The sequence below is a fragment of the Dendrobates tinctorius genome, unplaced genomic scaffold (assembly GCF_039654945.1).
Source record: "Dendrobates tinctorius isolate UK_male_01 unplaced genomic scaffold, ASM3965494v1 ptg000387l, whole genome shotgun sequence".
Taxonomy (NCBI): domain Eukaryota; kingdom Metazoa; phylum Chordata; class Amphibia; order Anura; family Dendrobatidae; genus Dendrobates; species Dendrobates tinctorius.
Window position 1 is genome coordinate 615,653 of NW_027362053.1, and position 18,709 is coordinate 634,361.

Here is an 18,709-nt window from a genome sequence, read left to right on the forward strand (position 1 = left end):
TTTTTTTATTTTCCCAAGGGTAACAGGAGAAATTGGACCCCAAAAGTTGTTGTCCAATTTGTCCTGAGTAAGCTGATACCCCATATGTGGGAGAAAACTACTGTATGGGCACACGTTGGGGCTCGGAAGGGACGTAGTGACGTTTTGAAATTCAGACTTTGATGGAATGGTCTGCGGGTGTCATGTCGCGTATGGAGAATCCCTAATGCCCCTAAACAGTGGAAACCTCCCTCAAGTGACCCCATTTTGGAAACTAGACCCCCTAAGGAACTTATCTAGATGTGTGGTGTTTATAACGTAGAGTGTTATGAATGAGTCACCGAAGGAGGAAAAAACAAAAATACAAGCTAAGTCCAAAAAACCGGAGAGGTTGGAAGCTATCGGATTGCAGACCCCTGATCCTATCCACAACAACTAACAGTAGCCGTGGGGGGTTCCTATGATGCCCTAGACCCCTCGATCACAGCCGGAGAACTAAATAGGCCTAAAGAAAGAAAGGGGAAATCTAAACTGCCCCAGAGCAGACCCCAAAGCAATAGGCAGCCCCCAACATATAATGACGGTGAAGCAAGACGAAAACACTAACACAGATAGATAGGTTGAGCAAACGATGGGGCCCAAGCTAACTAAAAAGGACAGGATAGAAAAGCTGCTGTCTGCAATCCGTAAAAAACCCTACCAAAAAATGTCCCAACCGACTGATAGGAAAAACAGGCCCTGAAGTCGCTAGGACTTCAAAAAGACTATATCAGCACTCAGGTAAATTCTGAAGACAGAGCAAAGAGACAAACTGATCAGAGACAAAAATGGAACTCAGCACACCCCCGACCGGGGATGGCTGAACTCCAAAAAACAAGGTAAACAAAACAAAACTAATAAGTTCAATAGCATAGCAAAAACTTATCTTTGGGAAGCAGGAATCAGACTGGTCTCCAAGAATCCAGCAGAGAAATCACCAGCGACTCAGAAGGGCGTCGGCTGCCTTATATCCTGTCAGAATTTCCTGTTACCCAGTCATCATCTACCAGATCAGGTGTTTGGTAATCAGCCTCACTACCTTCCTTCACCAGAAGAGGGAGTTCATCAGACATCGACGGTAAAGGGGACAATGAACTCACAACAGTACCTCCCCCTTGAGGAGGGGTCACCAAACCCTCATCCACGCCACCAGGGCGATCAGGATGGGCCCGATGAAAGGCACGAATCAATCTTTCGGCATGATTATCGGATGCAGGGACCCAAGAATTATCCTCCTGGCCATAACTCTTCCATTTAACCAAATACTGGAGTCTCCGTCTAGCCAGGCGAGAATCCAATATCTTCTCAACCTCATATTCCACATTACCTTCAACCAAAACCGGGTCAGGAGGTGCCACCACAGGAACTACTGGCTCAACAAACCTCCTTAACAGAGACTTATGAAACACGTTATGGATCTTAAATGTAACAGGAAGAGCCAATCGAAAAGAGACTGGATTAAGAATCTCCAAAATCTTGTAAGGTCCAATAAATCTAGGTTTAAACTTTGGAGAAGCCACCTTCATAGCGATATTCTTTGATGACAACCAAACCATATCACCCACCTTAAACTGGGGACCAATGGTCCTATGCCAGTTGGAAAACCGCTGGGCCTTTTCCTGGGAGAGAGACAACTTATCCACCACTTGGTCCCAGATCCGGTGCATTCTCTCCACCACAGTGTCAACACCTGGGCAGGCAGAAGGCTCCACCTGCCCTGAAGAGAATCGAGGATGAAACCCAAAGTTACAAAAAAAAGGTGACATCAAAGTGGCGGAACTAGCTCTATTATTTAAAGCAAATTCGGCCAAGGGCAAAAATGAAACCCAATCATCCTGATCAGCGGAAATAAAACATCTCAAATACGACTCCAAAGACTGGTTTGTTCTCTCCGTCTGCCCATTGGTCTGAGGGTGAAACGCAGAGGAGAAGGACAACTGAATTGCCAGCTTGGAACAGAAAGTCCTCCAAAATCTAGACACAAACTGAACTCCTCTGTCAGATACAATGTTCTCAGGAATCCCGTGCAAGCGAACCACCTGTTGCAAAACCAAGGGCAAAACTCTGAGGAAGATGGCAACTTAGGGAGTGGTACAAGATGGACCATCTTAAAGAATCTATCACAAATCACCCAAATAACAGTCATTCTCTGAGAGACAGGCATATCAGAGATAAAATCCATTGAAATATGGGTCCACGGCCTCCTGGGCACCAGAAAAGGCATCAACAACCCACTAGAGCGAGAACAAGGTTTAGACCGAGAGCAAGTCCCACAGGACTGCACAAAATTCCTGACATCACGAGACAAGGCGGGCCACCAAAAAGACCGACTCACCAAATCTCTAGTACCAAAAATACCTGGATGACCAGCCAATGCAGAGCAATGAACTTCAGACATCACTCTCTTCCTCCACTGGTCAGGAACATACAATTTTCCAATGGGACAACGCTCAGGTTTGTCCTCCTGAAACTCTTCCAGAGCACGTCTCAAATCGGGCAAGATGGCAGAAAAAACTACCCCCTCACCTAAGATGGTAGCAGGCTTTGTCACAACAGGAGAATCAGCAAGGAAACTCCTAGAGAGGGCGTCTGCCTTGACATTCTTAGTGCCCGGAAGAAAAGAGACCATAAAATCAAAACGTGTGAAAAACAAGGCCCACCTAGCCTGTCTAGGATTCAAGCGTTTGGCCGACTCCAAGTAAATCAAATTCTTGTGGTCAGTAAGGACCACGACTTGATGTTTAGCTCCCTCCAACCAATGTCTCCACTCCTCAAATGCCCATTTCATGGCTAACAGTTCCCGATTCCCCACATCATAGTTACGTTCGGATGGGGAGAACTTTCGGGAAAAGAAAGCACAGGGATTCATTTTAGATGTTACAGGATCTTTTTGGGACAAAACAGCTCCTGCACCGATCTCAGAAGCGTCCACATCTACCTGAAACGGGAGTGAAACATCAGGTTGCCGCAAAACCGGAGCAGAAGTGAACCTTCGCTTCAGCTCCTGAAAGGAAGAAACATCCTCCGGAGACCAATTCAGCACATCAGCACCCTTCTTAGTCAAATCAGTCAATGGTTTGGCAATACCAGAAAAATTAGCTATAAATTTACGATAAAAATTAGCAAAACCCAAAAATTTCTGGAGGGCCTTCAAAGAAGTGGGCTGAACCCAATCATAAATGGCCTGTACCTTGGCCGGGTCCATTTCAATAGTTGACGGAGACAAAATAAATCCCAAAAATGAAATCCTCTGTACCCCAAAAAGGCATTTCGATCCCTTGACATACAGGGAATTCTCCCTCAAAATCCGGAACACAGTCCGAACATGTTCCACATGAGAGTCCCAATCCTTGGAAAAGATCAAAATATCATCCAGATAGATGATCAAAAATGTATCCACCAAGTCTCGGAAAATATCATTCATGAAGCACTGGAAGACAGAAGGGGCATTAGTGAGCCCAAAAGGCATCACCAGGCACTCAAAATGTCCCTCCGGAGTATTAAACGCCGTCTTCCATTCATCCCCATGCTTAATGCGAATAAGATTATACGCCCCCCTGAGGTCAAGCTTTGTAAACCAGCAAGCACCTTTAACTCTGGAGAATAGATCAGAAATCAGGGGTAACGGATACTGATATTTAACAGTAATTTTGTTGAGGGAATGATAGTCAATACAAGGCCTTAATGACCCATCTTTCTTAGCCACGAAAAAAACCCCAGCACCTAAGGGTGAAGAGGATGGTCTAATATGACCCGTCTCCAACGACTCCTTAATATAGGATCGCATAGCCTCGTGTTCGGGTACAGATAAATTGAAAAGTCGACCCTTGGGAAATTTACACCCAGGGCTCAGCTCAATTGCACAGTCATAACTCCTATGTGGAGGCAAAGACGCAGACTCATTCTCACTAAATACATCATAATAAACAGCCAAATAGTCAGGAACATCATGCGACTAGGGAGAGATGGAGAAAACAGGAGCATCAGTAAGGGCACACCAACAACCCCAACCCACCACAGACACAGATTTCCAATCCAAAACTGGATTATGGATTTGCAACCAGGGAAACCCCAGAACGATGGTATCATGCAAATTATGCAACACCAAAAATCTGCAATTTTCTTGATGGTCTGGGGCGACCCGCATTACTACCAGGGTCCAAAGCTGAGGTTTATTCTTCGCCAAAGGAGTAGCATCAATACCCCTCAAAGGGATAGGCGTCCACAGAGGTGTCATAGCCACAACGTTTTGCAAAATCCAAGTCCATCAGGTTCAGAGCTGCTCCCGAATCCACAAAAGCCTTAGTGGAAAATGTGGACAGGGAACAGATCAGAGTAATTGCCAGAAGAAACTTAGGTTGAACACCACCCACAGCAAATGTGTGTGCAAAACGTTTCTCTCGTTTAGGGCAGACAGAAATAATATGCGAGGCATCACCACAGAAGAAACACAGCTTATTACGCCTTCTGAACTCCTGACGTTGCGCCCTAGACAAAACTCTATCACATTGCATAGGTTCAGACATTTGTTCAACAGGTGGCAACACCTCTCGTGCGGTTTTGCGTTCACGCAAACGCCGATCAACCTGAATGGCTAATGACATAGAATCGTCAAGACCAGAGGGAACAGGAAATCCCACCATAGTATCTTTTACGGTTTCTGACAAACCCTTCTGAAAGAGAGCTGCCAAGGCACCATCATTCCAGGTAGTAAGGACCGCCCACTTTTGGAATTTTTGACAGTACAACTCTGCAGAATCCCGACCCTGGCTCAATGCCAACAGGGCCTTTTCAGCCTGATCAATAGCATTAGGTTCATCATACAACAACCCCAAGGCCTGAAAAAGTGCATTCACATCAGTCAGAATAGGATCATCAGGTTTCAAAGAAAACGCCCAATCCTGGGGATTGCCGCACAGCAAAGAGATGACAATTTTAACCTGCTGCGCGGAGCTCCCCGATGAGTTAGGCTTCAAGGCAAAAAATAATTTACAATTATTCTTAAAATTCAAAAATTTAGACCGATCCCCAAAATACACATCAGGAGTAGGGATCTTTGGTTGAGCAGCATGTGAATGAGCAAGATAAGTGGAAATTCCCTGTACTTCAGCAGTGAGCTGCTCCACATGATCAGACAATTGCTTAATCTCCATTTAGAAAAAACTCCTCCTACAGCCTCAGAGAAATAGAGGAAAAAATATACACAAAAAAAAAATAATTCTGACCCTTTTTTTTTTTTTACAATTCTTTCCTGCTATTGAGTACCCTAGAATCTGCGGTATGGCTGGTGATTCTGTTATGAATGAGTCACCGAAGGAGGAAAAAACAAAAATACAAGCTAAGTCCAGAAAACCGGAGAGGTTGGAAACTATCGGATTGCAGACCCCTGATCCTATCCACAACAACTAACAGTAGCCGTGGGGGGTTCCTACGATGCCCTAGACCCCTCGATCACAGCTGGAGAACTAAATAGGCCTAAAGAAAGAAAGGGAAATCTAAACTGCCCCAGAGCAGACCCCAAAGCAATAGGCAGCCCCCAACATATAATGACAGTGAAGCAAGATGAAAACACTAACAGATAGAAAGATAGGTTGAGCAAATGATGGGGCCCAAGCTAACTAAAAAGGACAGGATAGAAAAGCTGCTGTCTGCAATCCGTAAAAAAACCCTACCAAAAAATGTCCCAACCGACTGATAGGAAAAACAGGCCCTGAACTCGCTAGGACTTCAAAAAGACTATATCAGCACTCAGGTAAATTCTGAAGACAGAGCAAAGAGACAAACTTCCTTCACCAGAAGAGGGAGTTCATCAGACATCGACGGTGAAGGGGAAAATTAACTCATAACAGTTGAGTCATAAAAATAAAAAAATCATATTTTTTTCCATAAAAATCATCTTTTAGCCCCCAATTTTTTATTTTTACAATGGTAACAGGAGAATTTGGACCCCAAAAGTTGTTGTCCAACTAAGGGGGTGATATTGGGGGGTTTGATTTACTATTTATGGCGGTTTTTATGTTTGGCAGCTGTCACACGCTAAAATACGCTTTTAATTGCAAAAAATAGTTTTTGCATCACCACATTTTGAGAGCTATAATTTTTCCATATTTTGACCCACCGAGTCATGTGAGGTCTTATTTTTTGCGGGACGAGTTGACGTTTTTATTGGTGCCATTTTCGGGCACATGACATTTTTTGATCGCATTTTATTCCGATTTTTGGGACGCAGAATGAACAAAAACCAGCAATTCATGAATTTCTTTGGGTGGGACGTTTACACCGTTCCGTGTGTGGTAAAATTGATAAAGGGGTTTTATTCTTTGGGTCAGTATGATGATAGCGATACCTCATTTATATCTTTGGCGCTTTTATACAATAAAAATAAATTTTACATAAAAAAATATTTTGCATCGCTTTATTCTGCGAGCTATAACTTTTTTTTATTTTTTTGCTGATGATGCTGTATGGTGGCTCGTTTTTTTGCGGGACAAGATGTCGTTTTCAGCTGTACTATGTTTATATCTGTCTTTTTGATCGCGTGTTATTGCACTTTTTGTTCGGCGGTATGATCATAAAGCATTGTTTTTTTGCCCTGTTTTTTTTTTTTTTTAAAGGGGTTCACTAAAGGGGTTAACTAGTGTGACAGTTTTATAGGGCGGGTCGTTACGGACGTGGCAATACTAAATATGTGTATTTTTGGGTTTTTTTTCTTTACGAAAAAAAGAATTTATTAGGGAATTTTTTTTATTACTTATTTAGGATTTTTTTTAAAATTATTTTTACACAATTTTTTTTAAACTTTATTATATTGTCCCGGGGGGGTCATCACTGTATAATGTCAGATCGCTGATCTGACACTTTGCCGTGCACTGTTTCAGATCAGCGATTCGACTGGCACTGCAGGAGGATTTCTCAGTGCCTGCTCTCAGCAGGCACTGAGAAAGCTGCCTCCCTGCAGGATCCCGAAGGCCCCTGTGCAGCACATTGCGTTGCTCCGAGGGACTTAGGGAAGCTCGCAGGGTGCCCCCTCCCTGCGCGATTCTTCCCTGTGCCCACGGTACAACACGATTATGTTTGATCTCAGTGTGCCAGGGGTTAATGTGCCGGGAGCGGTCCATGACCGCTCCTGGCACATAGTGCCGGGTGTCAGCTGTGATAATCAGCTGACATCCGGCCGCGAATAGCGGCGCTCCCCCCATGAGCGCTGCTGATCTATTATGACGTACTATCCCGCCCTTGGGAATTAAGTCCCATTGCAAATGGATGAGATAGTACGTCATCTGTCAGAATGGGGTTAAAAAAACAGATAATTTGATGTTGAGAGGTTGAAGGTGCTCATTGACCCATGCGTTGAAACCATTATTCAAAGAATCATTGTCTGAAATTCTGGGGTGTAATGGTGGAGGAAATTCATTCATTTGTATGTTTTGGGTAATCCATGAAAGATGGGCATACTGGGAAAATCATTGAATAGACTTTTTTTTGCTTTACCCCCAATGTAATACCATCCTCCAAAACTCGCATTAAGGGCTCACTCACACTGGCAAATAGCCAGCGTTTAACTCGGACCAGGGATGCTATACTATGGGAGTAGTGCTGACTAGCGTCTTTTTTTTTCCTCAGATTACCCTCATTACAATCCGCCTATGATCTGACTGCACTCAGATTTGATAAAGTGCTGGAGGGGAGATATGTGTCACTACGCTTAATGGCTTCAGTGATAGAAAACCCAGAGTTTTATTCTCCAGCACACTAAGTGCCGTGTGGGGTTAAGCTAATTTTCATAACGGGCTGGCTTTTATGTGGACATCCATAGAGCGGGTGGGAGGATGTCCACCTTATCTCCACCCCAGGATGGGGTCTGGGGATTAAATAGCTGGGCTCCAGAGGCAGTCTTGTATTAGCAGGGCTGGAGACAGGATCTCCAGTGGTTTGTGTCCTGAGGAGGAAAGACTGAACCAGTGTTGCTCAAGAGTGGGCAGATCCCTGCAAATGTTTGGACTGTGTACAGCAATTCGGTTTTCTTTGTTGTTTTCCTATTTTGCCTGAACGGCTGTGTTTTACTTTCGCCTTCTTGTTGGTTTATGCTGCCATATAATAAACCAACTGAAGATTTAAAGAGACAGTGTTCCTGTTTTCTACCTACGAGTACCGCTGACCGAGTTGAACTGCCACACTGTGAACAAAATTAAGACCCTTGGCAAGACCGTGGACCTTTTCCACTGTTAGAATAGTTGGCGTTAACACAAGAAATGGGTCAGCTTTTTTTTCCTCTTGAGATAACTTTTTAATGTGTCTACAATAAAAAGTAATTATTTTGACAGTGCATATGTTTATAATCCCTCCTTTCTCAATAGTGTACCCCTTAGTGTATATGCACACGTCACAACCACCGGGCTTTTAGGTTCAGTCATTTCAGGAATACGATGGCTGCTGTTTTCCAGAAGAGGCTTCACCGATGTCTACGCAGCCATTATTGAAGCTTCGCTGTTTTCACTCTATACTTTCGAACACACTTTTTTATCACTTTTTCAGGCGGATTTTGGGTGGGATCCACTCGAAATAGATGTGGTGTGCACACATCCTTACTCTTCAAACAGAGATTCAATGACATCAGAGGTAAGTGTTATAAGTAATAACGTAGATGTCACCTCCAGGTTTCATCATTTGTAAAAGTGCTTTGGGCTTTTATGTAGTCCACAACTCTTTTGTGGCTTTTATTATTCATACAATCTACAGTATTGAGACCATATATCTGACAAGTACTGTATGGCAGACTTATCCTCTATTGTCTAACACCAGTAGTCATAAAAGAAGAACAAGGACAGCATGGTGGCTCATTGATCAGCAGTGTAAGGCGGCTCAGTGGATAGCACTGGGGTCCTGGGTCAATCCCACCAAGGATAATATCTACAATGAGTTTGTATGGCCTCCTCATTTTTGCGTGGGTTTCCTCCAACTCCAAAGACATACTGATAGGGAATTTAGACTTTGAGCTCCAGTGGGGACAGCGATGACAATGTCTGTAAAGTGCTGTAGCATTAATGCCGCAATTTAAATGAGTAAAATAAGACAAAATGTGCTTAAATAACCTTTATATGAAATAGAAAATGATTTACATGAATTTAAAATAAAAGCAAAACATGTTTTCTTCAGTTTTCCAATGCAAACAATTGACTGGATCTCGACGTGACCTCCTTTATTCTGTGGTGAGAACGCAATGTGCTATCACAAGTAGGAGGGTTGTGTATTCAATAACCTATGGTTTACACGTTAATTGAAATCCCTTTCGTTAGGAAGCTGATCAGAGACATTATCCCAGAGATGGGAGAATATTCAGTGTCTAGAAACCTTTATACCACAACATATGTCTAGAATGTAGGTTGCTGCTGGTGATGTTCTCAACATTGTACACATGGTAGGGATTCACTCGCTATGGTGGGCTTTAGGCAATAGGTAGCACTCACACTGGCAATGCATTTTGGGTCATCAATAACATATATCTGGACATCTTTAAAGGGATTGCTCCCATCTGAAATATTTATGACATAACTTTTCCTATGAGACCCGCATCCATCTTAACATTGGAATACCAAGCGCATGCTGCAGGAATGAAGAGGTGGTAATGGCAGGGCAACGCTCTATTCATTTCTATGAAAACTGTTGATGTAGCGCTCATAAAAAGGAGTAGTATTTGTTCTTAAAGGGTTCTTACAAAGTGGCATAGAGACCTAGAATGGCATCATTTCTACAGTCACTGCTTGCAGATATGCTCACTTCCAAGGGCAGGACCTATAAGCAGATGATATTTTCATGCACACACAGTGAATAATAACTCCCAATGTGAATGCACAACAGGTAAGTGGGCCACTTGGAATAGGACCAAAAACACAAAACACCTCTGATTAATAGTAACGTGATATTAAAGCTAAATCCAAGAAAATAAAACAAAAGTTGCCTGTTTACTAGTTGTATATGTCCTCCAATCTTCATTATTACCAGCCATTCTAGGAATGGTCAATATGTATAAACGGTATCATGTCACATTGATCCATTATTAATCCTTAAGTGCTGGAGCAATACAGGTCATTCATGCAGCTATGTGATTTCAAGTAGGAGTCCATCAAGTCATCTCAGATGGCGTACAAATTCCACAAGCTGAAAGGACATAGAAAGGGCCAGAGAGAAAACATTAACTGTAAAACTAATGGAATAGAATATTATTGCACACATCGGCTATTATATTAATTGCAGTTTAGACAATGAAAAAAAAGAGAAGCCCTGTTGAGCTATGTGGTGGCGTTGTGCTGAAGAAGAGTCCTCCAACTGAGCTGGAAACGTAAAGCCACTGAAGCACCTATGGCTCAGGTCCAGGGATCCACTTTGCAACAACCAGAGAGCCTTAGGGCATCAATCTTTGGTCTACCAGCTTATGAGCAAATGTATCTTCCAGCATGTCTTGATATATTCCACCTTCTATGGTCAACAACTGACTACCAGGACATGTGGACCAGAAGCAATAATACAGACTCAATCACACAAGTAAGGGCCAATCTGGTACAAGTGAATAAAATAACGTTGCAAGATTGAAGGAAGCCATATTTCACAGGAGCAGGACCAAGAGCCCAGACTAGTTGATGGCTGGAAACGTTAAGAGGTGGCTAATCTTTATATGAGTGGCTTCTTTGTTTTTTAGGGAGGAGATGTATTTATGTTTTTATAGGGTGGCAAATCAGTTTATATTCTATCCTGGAGGGAGAGAGGGGGCCACAAAAGATTAGATGATTTTTAGAAATAAATAATTACATGCAATACATTTTTTTTAGACACGACATGAATATAATATAATATTGGAACCCTAAAATTAGTTTATTTGGCTGTGAAATAATAGTTTCCACCACATGCAATACCATAAACACACTAATTCTATATTTTTGTAGTCCAAGCTTTGAATCCTCAGCTTTCAGATGTAGAGGATGACAGTCTTTGGTTGGCAGCTAAGTTGGGAAAAAAGGAACTAGGAATCTGTTAAATTGGAGCAGCTCATGGACCCCTCCTGTAGTTAAGTTTATGGGTGCATTACTACAGTAACATACTATAATCAAAGACATGACTGACTCACTTGAACTGGTACTGAGGATCATTGTGATGGGCCAGCAGGATGTCTTTTACGTTCTTTGAAGGTGCCAATCCCAACTCATCTGCTCTCTGCCACCGCTCCAAACGTGTGATGCCTGAAGCCAAAAATCCCATCCAAAAAGTATTAAAAGATTAGGAATATAAAAGATACACGATCAATATAATAGACAACACATAACCTGATATTCTACCAGTACAGGGTCCAAATCGCCAGTCCAGATCAAACTGGATAAGCTCATCTAACGGTGATAATCCTGGAACCACAGCCACTGCGGGGCAGAAAGAAATGGAGACAAAATGGTTATTATTATTTATTAGGCCATAGGATCACTGACTCAAGAGTGATATAACTTTTATACTTAAAGAAAAAAAATGCTTATGAAAGAATGCATGTTTTAAAAAGGTGACTCCTCAATGAGCGACAGTTGTCCAATAGCTGTCACCAGTGAGACAGTTAATAACGGAGCTTCCGACAATCATGAACTGTTCTCCAGTGACTGACACAACTTCCAACTGACTAACAGATACCAAATAAGTACCAGCTCCTTATGATGCTGGAGATGGTTTCTTATTTATCCAGTTCCTTATCAATGTCTGAAGTTGGTTTCTTAATCAGCAGTCTTTATTTACAAGTCCACTAATGAGCCAAAATGATCATAATACTAAAATACAATTCAGTGAGATGCCCAGAGGTGATTTAGGTGAACACACGAGAAACAAAAATACAAAAAATATACAACTTGCACAACCATAGGAGTCAAAGGAAGCAACCAAGGAGGTCCTTTAGAGGATTAAATTACTTTGGGCCACTGATCTTAAATTGCAAACACACCGAAGGCGATGTCCTGCATCAAAATCAGTTAATTCCAAACTGGCTCAAATGGGCTGTGGTGTCACAGATGTGTCAGATGCAACAGACTGTTGCTCAGCATCTGGCTGCAGAAGATCTCTGCATGCGCCTCCTTAATCCTTCTGACTCTTGGACCCAGCAGCAACCTCCCTCCAGCTCTAGTTGACACACCTGTACCTGGGTGTTTATAAGGCTGTGTGCACACGATGCAGATTTGCAGCGGTTTCGCAGTGGATTTTACCGCGCAGAAACGTTGCATATCCGCATTGTGATGTACAGTAGCCTTAAAATCAATGTAAAAAAAAAAACGCTGTGCAGACGCTGCAGATTTTTCCGCGGTACAAAATCCGCAGCATGTTACTTCTTTTGTGCGGTTTTCCATCTCCCGTCACCAAATCCGCAGGGGGAAAACCGCGATGGAAAACCGCACAAAAACCGCATGAAAAATGGAAGAAATCCACAGGAAAAATGCAGGTCATTTGACCTGCGGATTTCTTCCATTCTGCGCGGAAAAATCCGCAGGGCTCAAAACTCCGTCTGCACTCAGCCTTAATCTCCAGTCTGCTGCAGAGAGTCGCCGGTGATATTCACGTTTTCCCTTGTGAAGGCTTGGGGCTATAGCAGTCGGCTAACTTCTTCTCTGGTGCTGTTTCAGGACGTTTGGTGCTACCTCTCTGAGTCTGCTCATGCTAAGATCATTCCCCTTTTCTGTCTACCTTTTTGTCTTTAGTTTACAGTGGGGATCCCTATCCAGAGCTTACTGTAGCTCTAGGGAGATACAGGGCTTAGGTTTCCTGCTCGGCGATTGGTGAGGAACCAAAGTAGGGATGGTAGAGCAGGTAGGGTGTTATTAGATCTGCCTAGGGGTGAGTCTGGGCTTCCTTCCCCTCATCCCTTCGTGTTGCACTTAGTCTTTCCCACACTGTGCGTGACATTTGGTTATTAAAATGAGAAGATAGCCACTTTTCACAGATTCAAATAAGTAACTGGTATTTTTAAAGGGTTCAATGACAAAACAGATTATGACCATAAGAGCTGGTGTCAATGTGGGCATAAATAAATTTTTTTTACTGATTTGAATAAACTAATGAATTTAAAGGGTTAAATTACTTTGGGCCACTGAACTCATACTTAAAACACAGAAGAGAGTGTTCTGCATAAAAAAATCCTCACTTCAGCTAGGCACAAACTTTTTTTTTATACTAAAACTTGCTGAAGGGCCCGACGTTGCCCGAGCATAGTAACCAACTGTGGGTTAGTTATAACAAATTATAATGATTATATTGCACATAAAAACATTTCACATCATATATTCAACACTACAGATTTTCAACACAAATTAACTAATTGATTACCTAAGTACTAATAGTATTTTATTTTCAAATCATTCAAGAGCCTTTTGATAGACAGCATTTTCGTTTTTTCCTTTCGGTGCAAAGATGAACAGATTTTTGGCAGTTCCCACTCTTGAATAGGCCACGTAAAGTTGACCATGACAAATACATGGAGATTGCAAATCGATCCCTACTACTTAAATCAATCCCTACTACTTTCAAGGACTGTCCCTGAGCCTTGTTAAAGGACATTGAAAATGCCAGTCGAACTGGAAACTGGAGGCGTTTAAAACCCTCTCCTTTGGCACATCCTGTTGCTGAGCTAATTCTGTCCTGTGTGATACTGTCTGCTGAGCTGTGTATCTAATCCTGTCTTGTGTGATACTGTTTGCTGAGCTGTGTTGCTAAACCTATCCTGTGGGATACTGTCTCCTGAGCTTTGTATCTAATCCTCTCCTGTTTGATACTGACTGCTGAGCTGTGTATCTAAAACTATCCTGTGTGATACTGACTGCTGAGCTGTCTATCTAATCCTCTCCTGTATGATACTGTCTGCTGAGCCGTGTATCTAATCCTATTCTGTGTGATACTGTCTGCTGAGCCATGTATCTAATACTATTCTGTGTGATACTGTGTGCTGAGCTGTCTATCTAATCCTCTCCCGTATGATACTGTCTGCTGAGCCGTGTATCTAATCCTCACCTGTGTGCTATTGTCTGCTGAGCCATGTATCTAACCCTCTCCTGTGTGATACTGACTGCTGACCTGTGTATCTAATCCTATCCTGTGTTACTGACTGCTGATCTGTGTATCTAATCCTATCCTGTGTGATACTGTGCTGTGTATCTAATTCTATCCTGTGTGATGCAGTCTGCTGAGACATGTATCTAATCCTATCCTGTGTGACACTGGGCTCCCCCTGCAGTCTGTGTCAGAGGGTGGTCTGTGTTGACACAGTAATAAATGTTATTTCCAGCTTTACAGAAGGACGACGACACCATAGAAATGATAAGAATTATAGTCCTCAGTTGCCACAACTGTCTACAAGGAAAACTGTTGCAACCAATCACAACTCAGCTTCTTTTAAACAGCTCTGGTGAAATGAAAGATGCTTAGTGATTGGTTGCTATGTGGAATGGGTGTGGCTGATACACACACATACATACACTCATTTTTATATATATATACTAGCTGAAGAGCCGGTCATTTCCCGGGCATAGTAACTAACTGTGGCTAGTTATAACAAATTATAATGATTATATTGCACATAAAAACATTTCACATCATATATTTAACACTACAGATTTGCAACACAAATTAACTAAACGATTACCTAAGTATTGATAGTATTTTATTTTCAACTCATTCAAGAGCCTTTAGATAAACAACATTTTTGGTTTTTCCTTTCGGTGCAAAGATGAACAGATTTTTGGCAGTTCCAACTCTTGAAAAAGCCAGTAAAGTTGACCATGTGAAAAGCATGGAGATTGAAAATCGATCCCTACTACTTTCAAGGACTGTCCCTGAGCATTGTTAATGGACAATGCAAATTCCAATCGAAGTGGAAACTGGAGACGCTTAAAATCAAACGGCAAATCAGATGGAATGAGTGGAATTCTTGGAATGAAAATGTCCTCTCCTTTGGCACATCCTGCTGCTGAGCTGTGTATCTAATCTTATCCTGTGCGATACCGTCTGCTGAGCCGTGTATCTAATCCTATCCTGTGTAATACTGTCTGCTGAGCCGTGTATCTAATCCTATCCTGTGTGACAGTCTGCTGAGCTGTGTATCTAATCCTATCCTGTGTGTTACTGTCTGCTAAGCTGTGTATCTAATCATATCCTGTGTGACACAGTCTGCTGAGCCATGTATCTAATCCTACCCTGTGTAATACTGCCTGCTGAGCCATCTATCTAATCCTGTCCTGTGTGATACTGTCTGCTGAGCCGTGTATCTAATCCTATCCTGTTAAATACTGTCTGCTGAGCCGTGTATCTAATCCTATCCTGTGTGATACAATATGGTGAGCTATGTATCTAATCTTATCCTGTGTGATAGTTTGCTGAGCCATGTATCTAATCCTATCCTGTGATAGTGTGCTGAGCCGTGTATCTAATCCTATCCTGTGTGATACTGTTGGCTGAGCCGTGTATCTAATCCTCTCTTGTGTGATAGTCTGCTGAGCTGTGTATCTAATTCTATCCTGTGTGTTACTGTCTGCTGAGCTGTATATAATCCTATCCTGTGTGATACTGTCTGCTGAGCTATGTATCTAATCCTATCCTGTGTGATACTGACTGCTGAGCCATGTCTCTAATCCTATCCTGTGTCATACTGTCTGCTGAGCCGTGTATCTAATCCTATCCTGTGTGATAGTCTGCTGACCCGTGTATCTAAACCTATCCTGTGTGATACTGTGTTGAGCCGTATATCTAATCCTATCCTGTGTGATGCAGTCTGCTGAGCATTGCATCTAATCCTATCCTGTGTGATACTTACTGCTGAGTCGTGTATCTAATCCTCTCCTGTGTGATACTGACTGCTGAGCTGTGTATCTAACCCTCTCCTGTGTGATACCTTCTGCTGAGCTGTGTATCTAATCCTATCCTGTGTGACAGTCTGCTGAGCTGTGTATCTAATCTTATCCTGTGTGTTACTGTCTGCTGAGCTGTGTATCTAATCCTATCTTGTGTGATACTATCTGCTGAGCAGTGTATCTAATCCTATCCTGTGTGATACTGTCTGCTGAGCCGTTTATCTAATCCTATCCTGTGTGAGTCTGCTGAGCTGTGTATCTAATCTTATCCTGTGTGTTACTGTCTGCTGAGCTGTGTATCTAATCCTATCCTGTGCAATGTCTGCTGAGCTGTGTATCTAAACCTATCCTGTGTATGCTGAGATGTGTATCTAATCCTATCCTGTGCGATAATGTCTGCTGAGCCGTGTATCTAATCCTATCCTGTGTAATACTGTCTGCTGAGACGTGTATCTAATCCTATCCTGTGTGATACTGTCTGCTGAGCCGTGTATCTAATCCTATCCTGTTGGATATTGTCTGCTGAGCCGTGTATCTAATCCTATCCTGTGTGATACAATCCACTGAGCCGTGTATCAAATCCTATCCTGTGTGATACTGTCTGCTGAGCCGTGTATCTAATCTTATCCTGTGTGATGCAGTCTGCTGAGCATTGTATCTAATCCTATCCTGTGTGAAACTGTGTGCTGAGCCGTGTATCTAATCATTTCCTGTGTGATACTGACTGCTGAGCTGTGTATCTAATCCTCTCCTGTGTGATACCATCTGCTGAGCTGTGTATCTAATCCTATCCTGTGTGACAGTCTGCTGAGCTGTGTATCTAATCTTATCCTGTGTGATACTGTCTGCTGAGCCGTGTATCTAATCCTATCCTGTTGGATATTGTCTGCAGAGCCGTGTATCTAATCCTATCTTGTGTGATACAATCTACTGAGCCATGTATCTAATCCTAACCTGTGTGATACTGTCTGCTGAGCCGTGTATATAATCCTATCCTGTGTGATACTGTCTGCTGAGCTGTTGTCTAATCCTCTCCTGTGTGATACAGTCTGCTGAGCCGTGTATCTAATCCTATCCTGTGTGATACTGTCTGTTGAGCCGTGTATCTAATCCTATCCTGTGTGATGCAGTCTGCTGAGCATTGTATCTAATCCTATCCTGTGTGAAACTGTGTGCTGAGCCGTGTATCTAATCGTTTCCTGTGTGATACTGACTGCTGAGCTGTGTATCTAATCCTCTCCTGTGTGATACCGTCTGCTGAGCTGTGTATCTAATACTATCCTGTGTAATACTATCTGCTGAGCCGTGTGTCTAATCCTATCCTGTGTGATACAGTCTGCTGAGCTGTGTATCTAATCTTACCCTGTGTATTACTGTCTGCTGAGCTGTGTAACTAGTACTATCCTGTGTGATACTATCTGCTGAGCCATGTATCTAATCCTATCCTGTGTGATACAGTCTGCTGAGCTGTGTATCTAATCCTATCCTGTGTGTTACTGTCTGCTGAGCCGTATATCTAATCCTATCCTGTGTGAAAGATGCTTAGTGATTGGTTGCTATGGGACTGTTGCTCTTAGCAACAAATCACAGCTCAGCTTTCATCTTTTAAACAGCTCTGGTGAAATGAAAGATGCTTAGTGATTGGTTGCTATAGGCAACACAGGCAGTGTACCTGTTGTGGTCAAGAAGATGTGCCTATGGGATGGAGGGCGTGTAATGGGTATATGGGCACTGGACTATGGGATGGAGGATGTGTAATGGCTATATGGGCACGGGAGGGGGTGATTCATTTCTGTCATGTGCTCTCTGATCCTTTCTGTGGGGCACACAATGGCTGGGAGGTTATGTTCCCGAGGATGCTAAATTTCTCCCACCATGTCAGTGTCTGCTGAGGGTTGTGGAATGGGAAAACTGTTGCTCATAGCAACCAATCACAGCTCAGCTTTTAAACAGCTCTGGTGAAATGAAAGATGCTTAAGTGATTGGGTGGGGCTATGTGGAGTGGGCATGGATGGTACACACACACACATATACACACACGTATATACACTCATTTTTATATATATAGACTAGCTGAAGAGCCCGGTGTTGCCCGGGCATAGTAACTAACTACGGTTAGTTATAACAAATTATAATGATTATATCTATATACAGGGGTTGGACAAAATAATGGAAACACCTGGAAACATCAACAAAAGTTAGTTTAATATGGTGTAGGTACACCTTTTGCGGCGATTACAGCCTCAATTCTTCGAGGTATGGATTCGTACAAGGTGTGAATTATTTCTAAAAGAATTTTAGCCCATTCTTCAGTTAAACACCCTCCAGTTCTTTGAGCGACGATGGCGGCGGAAATCGAGGTCTAACTTGAATCTCTAAAATCGACCATAAATGCTCAATAATGTTGAGGTCTGGGGATTGTGGGGGCCAGATGAGATGCTCAGCTTCATTACAATGTTCCTTGTGCCATGCTTTAACGATTCTAGCTGTATGAATTGGTGCATTATCATCCTGAAAGATGGCGTTCCCCTCCAGGAACAGTGCTTGAACCATAGGATGCACTTGGTCGCCCAAAATGCCTAAATAATCTCGGCTGTTAATTCTTCCATGAAGGGATATCATTGGCCCAGCGGATCTCCACGAAATAGCACCACAGATCATCACAGAACCTCTGCCATGTTTTACATTTGGAAGAAGGCAGTCTGGATGGAATGCTTCTTTCGGCTGTCTCCAAACGTACACTCAGCTGGAGGTCGGAAATAGGGTAAAAGATGATTCGTCTAAGAATATCCCATGTTTCCACTGCTCGAGGGACCAATTCTGGAGGTTTC

The 18,709-nt window shown here is 42.7% G+C and overlaps 1 protein-coding gene across 2 annotated transcripts in view; it reads right to left on the reverse strand.

Annotated features, from left to right (window-relative positions):
- Window positions 1-9,096: 9,096 nt before the first annotated feature.
- POLD4 (DNA polymerase delta 4, accessory subunit) overlaps window positions 9,097-18,709 on the reverse strand; it is a 30,717-nt gene continuing 21,104 nt past the window's right edge. Inside the window, exons 2-4 of one of the 2 annotated variants that reach the window (XM_073563398.1) lie at window positions 11,337-11,426; window positions 11,141-11,252; window positions 9,097-10,176 (exon numbers count right to left, since the gene is read on the reverse strand). In XM_073563398.1, coding sequence (XP_073419499.1) covers window positions 10,152-10,176; window positions 11,141-11,252; window positions 11,337-11,426 — 227 coding nt within the window. In that variant the 3' untranslated portion in view covers window positions 9,097-10,151. The remainder of the gene's footprint in view (window positions 10,177-11,140; window positions 11,253-11,336; window positions 11,427-18,709) is intronic. The other variant, XM_073563399.1, reaches the window with a different exon arrangement.